This window comes from Mus pahari, chromosome 14, assembly GCF_900095145.1.
Source record: "Mus pahari chromosome 14, PAHARI_EIJ_v1.1, whole genome shotgun sequence".
NCBI lineage: Eukaryota > Metazoa > Chordata > Mammalia > Rodentia > Muridae > Mus > Mus pahari.
In genome coordinates this window covers 52,998,219-53,010,832 of record NC_034603.1, presented here as the reverse complement: position 1 = coordinate 53,010,832, position 12,614 = coordinate 52,998,219, and the positions used below count along the sequence as shown (strand labels likewise).

The window sequence follows — 12,614 nt, the reverse complement described above, 5'->3', positions numbered from 1 at the left end:
GCTGGTGTATGCTGCCTGTTTGGTGGTCCAGTGTTTGAGAGATCTTGGGGGTCTAGATTAATTGAAACTGCTGGTCCTCCTACAGGGTCACCCTTCTCCTCAGCTTCTTTCAGCCTTCCCTAATTCAACAACAGGGGTCAGCTGCTTCTGTCCATTGGTTGGATGCAAATATCTGCATCTGACTCTTTCAGCTGCTTGCTAGATCCCTGTATGTATGTGCACGCGGGTGGGCGTCTGTCTTCCTCAGGAGTCGCCTTATTTGATTTTAGAGACAGGGCCTCTCACTAAGCTGGAGCTCACCAATCAGGGAAGGCTGGGCCATCAAACCCTTGATATCCTCAGTCTTCACTTCCCCAAGCTGTGACTAAAGTGCTTGCCACCAAGCATGCCATCGTGCCTGTCCTTTTAACATGGGTCCTGGGCCAAACTCAGGTTCTCATGCTTGCATGACAATTATTTTACCAAATGAGCTACCTCCCCAGATAATTTGGTTTGGAGCTCAGGCTGAAACAAATATGAAAGCCTCCTGCCTCAGCCTCCCAGTGATGGGATTCCAGGCACAGCTGTGGTTGCCATCTTGACACCTGGGAAAAGGGAACTTCAGCTGAGCAATTGCCCTATGAGACTGCCTGGTGAGCTTGCCTGAGAAGCAGTTTCTTGACTGCTAATTGAAGTAAGAGGATCTGGCCCACTGTGAGCAGGTGAGACTGGATTGTGTAAGAAAGGTAGATGAACAGAAGCCAGGAAGCTAACCAGTGAGCAGCCTTCCTCCACAGCTTCTGCCTCCAGTTTCCTGCCTTGGCTTCCCTCGAAGATAGACTTCAACCTGTAAGTCAAGTAAACCTTTCCTCCCCAAGTTGCTTTTGGTCAGTGTTCCACCACAGCAACAGAAAACACACTAGGACAGCTGAGGGGAGGGGTGTGGTTCAGGAAGAGAATGACGTTTTGTGTGTGTGTGTGTGTGTGTGTGTGTGTGTGTGTGTAAGGCCTAGTATAATGCCTAGCATTGAGACACTAGAACTAAGCAAAGGTGTAGTGGCTCACGAATGTTGAGAAGAAGGACTGAGAGTTCGGGGCCACTGGGACACACAGATGCTTACAAGACTGAGACAAATAGATCCCAAAGTTAAGGCTACAGAGTTAGATCAAGTAAAGTAAAAAGAGACCAGGGACATAGGTCAGTGGAGAAACAAACCTGCAGCAGACACTTGACAGTCAAGGCTACTGCTCGCTGACATTTGGCTGGCTACAATTTTACACTGAAAATATGAAAAATTTTATACACACTGAAGTAAAAGTTTAGCACATCTCTGAATTGCATTTAAAATAAGTATTCCTAACTGAAATTAGCAGATCAAAGGGCACAGCAAAGGGTTCCTCCTAGTAATCAACACTATCAGTTCGACACAACTCCATGAGTGGTGACAGCAGAGCTAGTATCTAGTAACACAGTTGCCTTCTGTACAGGGGCATCTGCAGATGCAAGGGACTTTCTAGACTCTGCCTTTACTCCCCAGGAATCTGGAGGTGGAAGCAGGTGGATCTCTGAATTTGAGGCCAGGCTGGTCTACAGAGTGAGACCCTTTCTGAAAATAAAGAAATTTTAAAATCTCACAAAAAAACTATTATTAGTGTTCAAGGGACAGTAAGATTGTTCACCTGGATCCTTGGGACACACAGTTGGAAGGAGGGAAAAAAAAAAAAAAAAGAACCTCTTGAAAGTTCTTCTCCGACCTCCCTGCATGCCCTCTGAGCTCCCTGCAGACCCAAACATAAACACACGATAAATACATGTAAAAAACTGTGATGCCCAGATCCTATAACCAAGCCGCTAGGAGGCTAAGTGGGGAAGGCCTGAGAATTTGAAACCAGCAGGAATACAAAGACTCTATGTTAGAAACAGAAGAGGGGAGAAAGGGAGGGGGAGAGGAAGAGGGAAGGGGGTAAATGAAGCAGAGTGGGGAGAGGGGAGAGGGCTCTCCTGATTGGGCTCATCTGACTGCTGCAGCCACTTAAATAAAAACCATAAACCTACATCTCCAGCTTTGGATCCTCAGTCTCCTGAGGCTCCCTCCAAGAGAAACAACTTAATATTTGTTTTGATTTCTTTTATCCTTTATGTACATAGCTTCCTTTAAACCTCACACAAGCCCACAGTGAACACAATGAGCTGTCGTACAAAGTAGGACAGTGAGCTGGAAGAAGGCACAATAACTTGCCCAGCTCTAGGAACACACCCCACCTGCAATGGAAAGCCATCCACACCAGGGCTCTGCTCTTAATTCACTAAGACACGCTGAGCCTGAAACAACCATCCTGTCCCTATTTCCAAATCCACCAAGCTGCAGTATGGTTTTCCTTATTCCTCAATTCAAACATCTGATTCATTAGACATGGTTGTCTGCTTGCTTGTTTCTCTCACTATGCAGCCCAGGCTAGCCTTAAACTCTGTTCATTTGTTTGTTGGTTTGTTTGTTTTTCGAGATGAGACAGGGTTTCTCTGTGTAGCCCCAGCTGTCCTGGAACTCACTCTGTAGACCAGGCTGGCCTCGAACTCAGAAATCCGCCTGCCTCTGCCTCCCCAGCGCTGGGATTAAAGGCGTGCACCACCAATACTAGGCTAGCCTTAAACTCTTGGTTGCGGTGCCTGAGCCTCCCCAAGTACTAGAACAAAACGCATGTGACCCACAACCAGCCTCCAGGCTCAGATAAACTGATTTTCTTCCCCCTGTGTTACAATGGTGTAACCAGGCACTTTATACTTTACTATAGTGCTTCTACCTGGCCATGTATCTTAGCTGGGTATTCATTCTATGGAGTCACGTGTGGATGAAGCAACAACCACGCTGGTTCCTTTATACAGAGTGCTAAGTAGCTTGATTGGAAAACTTAGCTTTAGGGCTGGAGAGATGGCTCAGCAGTTAAGAGCACTGACTGATCTTCCAGAGGTCCTGGGTTCAATTCCCAGCAACCACATGGTGACTCACAANCATCTGTAATGGGATCCGATGCCCTCTTCTGGTATGTCTGAAGACAGCGACAATGTACTCGCATACATAAAATAAATAAATAGATCTTTAAGAAGAAGAAAACCCTTAGCTTTATAGGAAAGCACAGAAGTCTGAGGGACAGACTGAGACTCTTTAACTCAGCTCAGGGCCTGGCCTGAAAGCCCAGGTAAATGCCATCTGGTCAAGTTTCACCTTCAACATGGACAGAGCGCAAACAACATAGAGTTTCTGACTGGACACTGTAATTGTTAGATCAGTGTCTCAGAGTTTCCTTTCATAGTGCTATGAGCCACATTTTTACAGTCAGCTTCACAGCATCTCCTTCCTAACATATTCTGTTCAGAAAACCTAGAATTCTTGTCATCTTCTTCATCGGCTCAGCTCCCTATTTTATCTGTTCCTGTCCCACTCCAACCGCTCACACAAGGAAAGCGTCCTCAAAGATTCTGATCACAGCATGTCCCTTCCAGCCAAAACCATAATAAACCTACCTCCTTGTTACACAGAGCTCGTGGCCACATATAAGACACCTGTATAATATCTGATAAATGCTGACAAATGTTTGATAAATGCTGTATAAATACCAAACAAAATACAAAACTAAATTTCATTGAGGTCACTTTCTGTGAACTGAGCCTCACACCAGGGCTCACCAGCCCCACTTCTCCCACTGCCCCTCAGCCTGGCCAACGAAGGCACCAGACCCTCCACTGCCACGCTGGCCAGCTGCCCCATTCCCTCACTGCCACTAGCAATGTTTCTACAGTGCTTCCAGAGCCCCTCCCTTCTCTCTACATCCCCTCACCAATCCAACATTCTGTGTGCGCTACATGGCAACAGTGCTGATTTGTTGCTATTAATAATCTCTGCCTGGTTCAAGCAATTTGACTTACTAAGCAAGTGCCTTGGGAAAGGGGAGCACTTTTCCTCACATGCACCATAGACCTCAATACTGGGGCTTGTTTTCATTCAAATTAACTAAATATAATAAGGCAGTACCAACAGTCCTCACTTGAAGAATACATTTTGCAAACACAAGGAAAACTCTAGACTTTGGGCCTTTCTGGGATATTCCTGTAAAACTGGTATAAGGGTTCATGAAAGGTCCTCTCCAACCAGCTCAGGTGCAGGCGCTGCGGCAGTCAGGGAGGACTGTCATCCACATGGAAAAAATAAGCAAGCTTGCCTTTGAGTCCCACCAGAACAGCACTTGCCCATCCATGTGCCACAGTAAACACCTCCTACAATACAGGTGCCGTACGGGCAAGTCAAATAACACTTAGGTGAATTAAATGTGGGCATTACTACATACTACAGAATACACTAGATTCCTGCAAGGCTACTTGCTGTCTTTAAAAGAGTATCATTGGAAAATGTCCTATCATGAGCTAAGTCCCAGAGTCTCTTACCTTACACAGGAACAATATGTAGGAAATAGAAAGGGTTGTGGAGGTCACCCACTGGTAAAGCATGTGACCAGAACTTACAAAGTCATGGGTTTGATGCCTAGCACGGCCAGGAAAATGAGTCACATCTCACAACCACAGCACAGCTCCACACTACTGACCCTCAGCATGCCAAAACAAAACTTCCAAAACCACTCACCCTTAGTGAAGCGTAGGAATCAAGATTCCAATGCTTCCTGACTCAAATGTGAAGCAACCACTTCTGTGCTCACACATGACCCAGACGTGAAGCCACCATTTCTGTGTTCGCACATGCTTACCTGTGGCACAACATCCTGCAGAAAAGTCACGACACTCTCCATGTAGGACTGCTCCCTGGCAAAGGACAGACAGACAAAAAAAACTGTCAGAAGGAGAGAAGCACAACCTACAAAGTCTAATAAATTCACTATCACAGTAAAATGATGGGGAAATGTAGAGACAATCTTATGTATTAGCTGGGAGGCAGAACCAAGAATAACTTCAACAGAAAAAAAATAAATAAAGACACAAGGCCGGGCCAGCTCTCAGCCTGTGAGCCTGCTCACCCATTGTCTCATCCACCACTCTGCACACATTCTATCTACTGCAGTCTCCACATAAAACACCTTTTTTTTTTTTTTTTTTTTTGGTTTTTCGAGACAGGGTTTCTCTGTGTAGCCCTGGCTGTCCTGGAACTCACTCTGTAGACCAGGCTGGCCTCGAACTCAGAAATCCACCTGCCTCTGCCTCCCAAGTGCTGGGATTAAAGGCGTGCACCACCACGCCCGGCAAAACACCTCTTATTTAAGGCTTGAATACAGGGAACTGTGGAGGACTAGAGGTGGAAGACCCAACTAAAGCAGGGCTGGATGACCATGCCCCAGCCAGAGAGAATAAACTTGCTAACTTAGAATTTCCTGGCCTCTCTTTGAATTGGCTATGAACCTTGTCCCTTTCTTCTGTTGGCAAAGTGAATGCACTTTCCTATAGATGCAGACATTAGAACAAGCACTCAAAAGTCCGTCATCTTATAGCAGCTGGGGAGATGGCTTATTGCACTTAGATCTGTTTAATCCCCAGAACCCACATTTAAAAAAAAAAAAAATTGGCAAAGTAGTGCAGGCATAGAATCCCAGACTGGAGGAGAGACAGGAGGGTCCCTGGTGCTCTCTCGTCAGCCCCTGCAGCAGACCCAGTTAGGTCCAGGATACAGCCTGTCTCAAAGAGGAGGGCAGTAGGTAAGGGCGGGTAGCGTGGCATGTGCTGTAACCCCAGAACTTGGAAAGCTGACACATGAGGATCAGGAGTTCCAGCTTAGCCTGGCCTATATAACTAAACCTTGTTTCAAAAACAAAAACAGGAATGATAACACATGCTGTTAATCCCAGCCCTGGGGAGGCAGAAGCAGGCAGATTTCTGTGAGTTCAAGGTAGCCTGGTCTATATTGTGAGCTCTGTGACAGCCAGGACTATATAGAGAGACCCTGTCTCAAAAAAAAAAAAAAAAAAAAGACAAGCATAAGATGGTAGAGCCCTAGCATGAATGAGGCCTTAGGGCTGACATCCAGCATGGTGGGGAGGGAGGGAAAGAGGGACGGAGGGAGGGGGCGAGGGAGGAGGGCAGGCAAGGGGGAGGAAATAATCATGTTGGGCTGGAGAGGTGGCTCAGTGGTTAAGAGCACCTACTGCTCTTCCAGAGGTTCTGAGTTCAATTCCCAGCAACCACATGGTGGCTCACAACCATCTGTAATGGGATTGATGCTTCTGGTGTGTCTGAAGATAGCAACAGTGTACTCATATACATAAAATAAATAAATCTTAAAATAATAATAATACTGTTAAGGACACTAAATGATATTTTGTTTTCCTTTTTGCAGTTCTAGGGATGGAACCAGAGCTTTGCACAGCTAGGAAAACAGACAACAGACTGTCACAAAATAAAAGCCCCAGCTTTGAAGTTACTTGAAATAGTAAGTATATGGGTGTAAGTAAGGAAAGAAAAATGACTTCCTCAAAATACTAAAACTTTCTGAAAGACGTGAGTAATTGTCACTGAAAAGGATAGGGCTCGGTTTAATGTAACTGCTTATGCCTACAATCTCAGCACTGAGGGAGGCTGGACATTAGTTTGCAGGCCAGTCTTGGCTACATAGTGAGATCCTGTTTCAAAGAATCAAATTAAAAAAAAAGGGGGGGGGCTGGAGAGAGAACTCAAAGGTTGAGAGCACTGGCTGCTTTGCTAGCACCCCCACTCGGCAGATAACAGCAGCCTGTAACTCCAGCTCCAAGGCATCCTACACCCTCACAGACAAGCACACAGGCAAAGCACCAGTGCATGTGTAACTCCAGCTCCAAGGCATCCTACANCTCACAGACAAGCACACAGGCAAAGCACCAGTGCATGTGTAACTCCAGCTCCAAGGCATCCTACACCCTCACAGACATGCACACAGGCAAAGCACCAATGCATGTGTAATAAAAATAAATCAAGCCGGGCGTGGTGGCGCACGCCTTTAATCCCAGCACTCAGGAGGCAGAGGCAGGCGGATTTCTGAGTCCGAGGCCAGCCTGGTCTACAGAGTGAGTTCCAGGACAGCCAGAGCTATACAGAGAAACCCTGTCTTGGAAAACCAAAAATAAATAAATAAATAAATAAATAAATAAATAATGTTTAGATGTCGAGCATGTAGGTTAGGCGTCCATCCCAGCACTGTATAAAGCAGGCATGATGATACACAGTTATTATGTCAGCACTCAGAGGTAGAAGCAGGGGGATCAGAGGTTCAGGAAGGCCAGCCTGGGCTATGAGGCCCTACCTCAGAAAAGAAAAGAATAAGAATTTTTCCTAAACCCTTCAAAAACAAAACAAAATGCCCTAGAGACCTTTAAAAGTAGGCCAAGAAAAAACAAAATCAAAAAAATCACTGAGCCAACTCTGCCAGATGCATTCTTCATCACCGCCCTCCTCCTCCTCAGTCACAGGCAGCTCCAATTCCTAAAGCTCGCCACCCTCTCTGCCGAATCAGGGTCTTATGCCATCCTTCGTCCCGTCCGCTCCTTTTCTTCTAACACCCTTCCTCCCACCCACATTTCCAGCTTCTGTGTGGCTTCCTCAGGACACCCTTATACATACATTCCCTTTCACCCTCCACCAAGGCTCAGACAGCATCCCTATCTATTTCCCCAAGCAGAATATAGGCTCCCTTAAGGAGAGTAGCCTATCTCTCATATTTTCCTTTCACATCAGAAACTGCTAACCAGTACAAATGAGAAGTTGGTGTTCAAGCATTATTTTTCAAAAGAATACAGGATGCTGTACCCAAAATTATTTTTTCTAACCCTAAAAACATCTATGTAACAAAAATAGTTACTATGGTGTAAACACCATACGGTGGGGTTGCAGAGAATACTAAATGAGAATACAAGATGCAGTAGACCCACTAACTGGAATTCATCCCGGCTCCCATCCTGGCTATTCCCAATGACAAGTTAACTCCTCTCTGCTTTGTTTTTCTCACCTATAAAGGCAGATAAAAATAGTAGCCTAACTCACATCTAATAACATGTTTAACTTGATGCCACAGCAAATGTTACAAAGAAACTCAGCTCTAGAGAATACAGGAGGGGAAAGGCAACATTATGATATCACTGTGCACATAGATGTTTTAGTCTACAAAGACTGTCCCTTGTAATAAAAAAAATTCCAAAGGAAACCATCTAAAATATATTCCCTCCAAGCAACTTTTTTGAGGCAGCATCTTGCTGCAAGGCTCAGACTGGCCTGGAACTCACTCTCTCTAGTCCAAGATGCCCTCGAACTCACTACACAGCCTCCCAAGTACTAGGACTACAGGTCTGAGCCACTGTCCCTTGCTTGCTAAGAGATTTTTGGCCTGCATCTGTAACCCCAGCTCTATGGATGCAGAAGACAGATACCTAGTGTGTGTTTGAAGACACTGTGGACTATACCCTAAAACAGTTAAAAAGTAAAAGCCAGAGGAGCATAATGGCGCACGCCTTTAACCCCAGCACTCAGGAGGCAGAGGCAGGGGCATCACTGCCAGCACGGTCTACATAGAGTTCTAGGACAGTCAGAGCTACATAGTGAGATGCTGCCTTGAAAAACACAAGATGAACAAATAACAACAACAAAAAGTCAGAAGGCATAGCACATGTCTGTAATTCCAGCACCTGGGAGGCTAAGCCAGGACTGCCACTGGTTCAAGGACAGCCTAGGCTAAGTCAGTGTCAGGTCAGCCAGGACCACACAGAAAACACCTTAAAAAAACAAAAAAAGGCTGGACATGGCGATCAATGTCTTTAATCCCAGCAATTGGAGGTAGGGATAGGAGAACCTCTGTGAGACCAGCCTGGTCAATATAGTATGCTACGAGCTAGCCAGGGCTACATGGAAAGACTCTGTCTCTGTAGGGATTGGCAGCACACACTTGGAATCTCAGCTTTGAGAGATGGAGGCAGGATCTGTTTTGCTATATAACAATTGTTAAAACAAATATGAACTTGTCTCAAAATCCCAAAGAAAAAACAGTTTGCCTATTCCTTGTTATTCTATTGTCTTTGCTGAGTCCAAGTGTCCAAATTCTAGCCTTTAAAGATAAACTCAAAATGTAAACCTTCTTTTAAATTTTTTAAATTATGCTATTTTTTATTTACTTGCCTACTTATTTAGTGGTGCATGTGTGTCTGAGGGGTATGGGCCATATATCTGGAGGTAAGAGGACAACCTGGAGGAGTTGGTCCCCTCCTCCTATCACGTGGGAACCAGAGATCAAACTCAGATCCTCAGGCTTATGGCAAGCTCAGAACCACTGAGATATCTTAACCCCCAAAGTATTCCCTTATTGTAAAGCCTTGTTACCACTAAAATACCCCTCTAAATACACAGGATGTTTTGCTGACATTTTTCTTTTGTACTGATTACAATAATTTCAAGTATATATTTCTTTAAACCATGGTGGTTTATAAAATCCAAGAAAGTAGAGGTGCCCTGTCATAGAATACATAAAATATAGGCATGCCCTCTTTGTAACATTGACACTGAGACCTAGGAGAGAGACTTCTACAACACAGTTTAGTAATCATACACAGAAATACAAATGCATAACTCTACACGTATCAAAAAATCTAACTTCCTTTTACTTTGCGTGAGTCTGTGTCTATCTGTGGTGCTAGAGCTGGAACTCAGGATTCAAATATGCTAGAACACTCAAATTATGACTTATGTCCCCAATTCCTAGTTCATTCTATTTCAAATACTGATCAAGACCCTCTAAACTAACCGAATGACCCACTAACTTATGGAACTGGAAGTTTTTGGGTTTTTTTGTTTGTTTGTTTGTTTTCGGGTTTTTTGTTTTTTTTTTGTTGTTGTTCTTTTGTTTTGTTTTCAAGTCAGGGTTTCTCTGTGTAGCCCTGGCTGTCCTGGAACTCACTCGCTCTGTAGACCAGACTGGCCTCGAACTCAGAAATCCACCTGCCTCTGCCTCCCAAGTGCTGGGATTAAAGGCGTGCACCACCAATGCCCGGCTAGAACTAGAAGTTTTTAACACTGTCTTTTAGATTTTACCTTTTCGGTGATGCTAGGAACCAAACTCAGTGCCTCTCACAAGTCAGGCAAGTGCTCTAGCACTGAGAGGCACCCCAAGCCACCCCCATGTATAGATGTGTGGCGAATTCGTCAGTTTAACCCTCCTTTATGTGGCCTTGACAATGATATTCATTTCACCTGCCCGGCCAAAAAGTACAAAGTGTTTATAGAAGCAAGCACTAGCCAAATGGATATTCTGGGAGTTTTGGAGGAGATTCTGCTTGTTTTCAGACAGGGTTTCTAAGATGGAATACCAGCTGTCCTGGAACTTGTTTTGTAGACCAAGCAGGCCTCAAACTAAGAGATCTGTTTCTGCCTCCCAAGTGCTGGGACTAAAGACATGTGCCACCACCGCCCAGCTCAAACAGATATTCTGAGTGGGAATTGTTTCTAGAATACTGATTTCTTCAGCTTACGTGACTGCCTGAGGGCGGACCACAACTCCGCCAGTACAACGACTGGGTCTCCGAGGAGAATCTGTAGCCATTGTTTCATTCATGAGACCTGTTTCCAGAAGAAAAGAAAAGAAAATCCACCGTTAAGTGTCAGAAGGAGAGCTTTATGATTAGTCATTAAATATCCTTTTTCCAAACTGTGACAAACCATGAATTTTCCCAGAAACTCTGAGACCAGCCAGGCCAACTGATAGGATTATAGGTGTGTACCACCACACCCAGGAAGTTTCTTTTCTTTCTTTTAAGATAGGGTCTTATCCTGTAATTGAGGCTGGCCTTGAACTACCTAATATCTGAGAGTCAAAACAGTTCAGTCTTTGGCTGAATCTCCCTATAATTTAAAACTAGAAAGAGACAGAGAACTAAATGGGAACTATATAACACAGGATCACTTAGAAAAACAAATATAGGGCTGGAGTTAAGAGCACTGACTGGTCTTCCTGAAATCCTGAGTTCAATTCCCAGCAACCACATGGTGGCTCACAGCCATCTGTAATGGGTTCTGAAGCCCTCTTCTGGTGTGTCTGATGACAGCGACAGTGTACTTACATATATAAAGTAAATAAATCTTTTTAAAAAGGGGAAAAAAAGAAATACAAATATAAAGCTCAGTGGGACATAATATACCAGCAATCTCAGTACCCAGGAGGCCATGGCAAGGAAATTGCCATGAGTTCAAGGGCAATGTAAGCCTGAGATTCTTAGTATTACTTTTTTTTTTTTTTTTTGGTTTTTCGAGACAGGGTTCCTTTGTATAGCTCTGGCTGTCCTGGAACTCACTTGGTAGACCAGGCTCGCCTCGAACTCAGAAATCCGCCTGCCTCTGCCTCTCGAGTGCTGGGATTAAAGGCCTGCGCCACCAGGCCCGGCTTTACTTTTATTTTTTAAAATATAATAATAATAATTTTTAAAAAGCTGGCCACAGGTGGTGATGCATATGCATGCCTGAGAGGTAGAGGCAGGAGGATCGGGAGTTCAAAGTCAACCTTAAGGGCACAGCTGCGATGTAAAGACCAGAGCCCATGTGAGCCTCAGAACAAATACACGTAACACGATACCACTCTGCCTTCAGATAAATCTGTTAAGGTCTAATGAATAAAACTGTGTAGCCACATTTAAATAATACTTTAACCTCCATCTATTGTAACATAATCACCGGCGTGTAAACAAATATGGAATATAAACTCCTATAAGGAGCCCCTGACTTTTCCCACGGTCTAAGTAAGTCCCGGACCTTGACTATCTAATGAGCTTCTGAACCACAGAGGTGGTTTGGAGAGTACACTTCATTAAGGTTAAAGGGGGACTGACAACAGAACTAAAGATGTCTTACAAGGCTCAGGAAAGCCTACAGCCGAAAAGCATCACTTTTAAGAAGGGTTCACTGTGCCACCTCATATGAAAACCCCCAAACTGTTGGTCCCCACATTCCTATACAACCCAAACAACCCATTGTCCCAACTAGTCCAGCTACCCCTTTCTTAGACAGTACCTTTCACCAGACCCCTCAGTATTTTCATCTTCATTCCACCCTACATTACCCGAACCAGTCTCCCCACCTCTGTCCTTTAAAGGCCTTGTCACCTGAGAACAGCTCTTCGAAAGCCCCTCGGGCCCCACTCTCCCTAAAGTCACGGGAACAACACTCCACACTTCACCTCCAAAGCCCTACCACCACTGCCCCCGGCCGCCCTCTGGCCTCTTGCCCAGCTCTCCTCCAGTTTCAGCACCTTTCCCCGTCAACTGGGGCTGGTCAAGCCCTGTTCCCTCATGCTGCCTGTCCCTTTCCCTCTCCAGACCTCCCCTAAGCCAAGGACCCGCCAGCCCTCTCACCGGCCGCTCCGCCGGTAAACGCTGTTCTCCAGCTCCAGGCTCAGTGTTTGGAGTCTCCCTCGTGATTGACGGCTAGCACTTCCTACCACGCCTCGGCGGAACCACCGCATGAGCCAATCCCGGGAGCAAACTGGCCCCGGCGCGGCACCGCCCTTGGAGGTCAGCTTCGCCAACCAGCAAGGAGGAAAGAGGCGGACCCGCCTTCAGAATCCATCCAATCCGCTGGGGCTGGAGGGAAAACACAACAGTATGGAAGTTCGGGTGAAGCGAGTGGGTCAGGT

General features: G+C 45.4%; 1 protein-coding gene across 9 annotated transcripts in view; it reads right to left on the bottom strand.

Annotated features, from left to right (window-relative positions):
• Window positions 1–12,403, bottom strand: part of Bcas3 (BCAS3 microtubule associated cell migration factor) — a 487,192-nt gene extending 474,789 nt beyond the window's left edge. For 8 of the 9 annotated variants that reach the window (XM_029545996.1, XM_021213443.2, XM_021213440.2 and 5 more), the window contains exons 1-3: window positions 12,334–12,397; window positions 10,462–10,549; window positions 4,738–4,792 (exon numbers count right to left, since the gene is read on the bottom strand). In XM_029545996.1, coding sequence (XP_029401856.1) covers window positions 4,738–4,792; window positions 10,462–10,544 — 138 coding nt within the window. In that variant the 5' untranslated portion in view covers window positions 10,545–10,549; window positions 12,334–12,397. Of the gene's footprint in view, window positions 1–4,737; window positions 4,793–10,461; window positions 10,550–12,333 lie in introns of all 9 variants that reach the window. The other variant, XM_021213444.2, reaches the window with a different exon arrangement.
• Window positions 12,404–12,614: the final 211 nt, after the last annotated feature.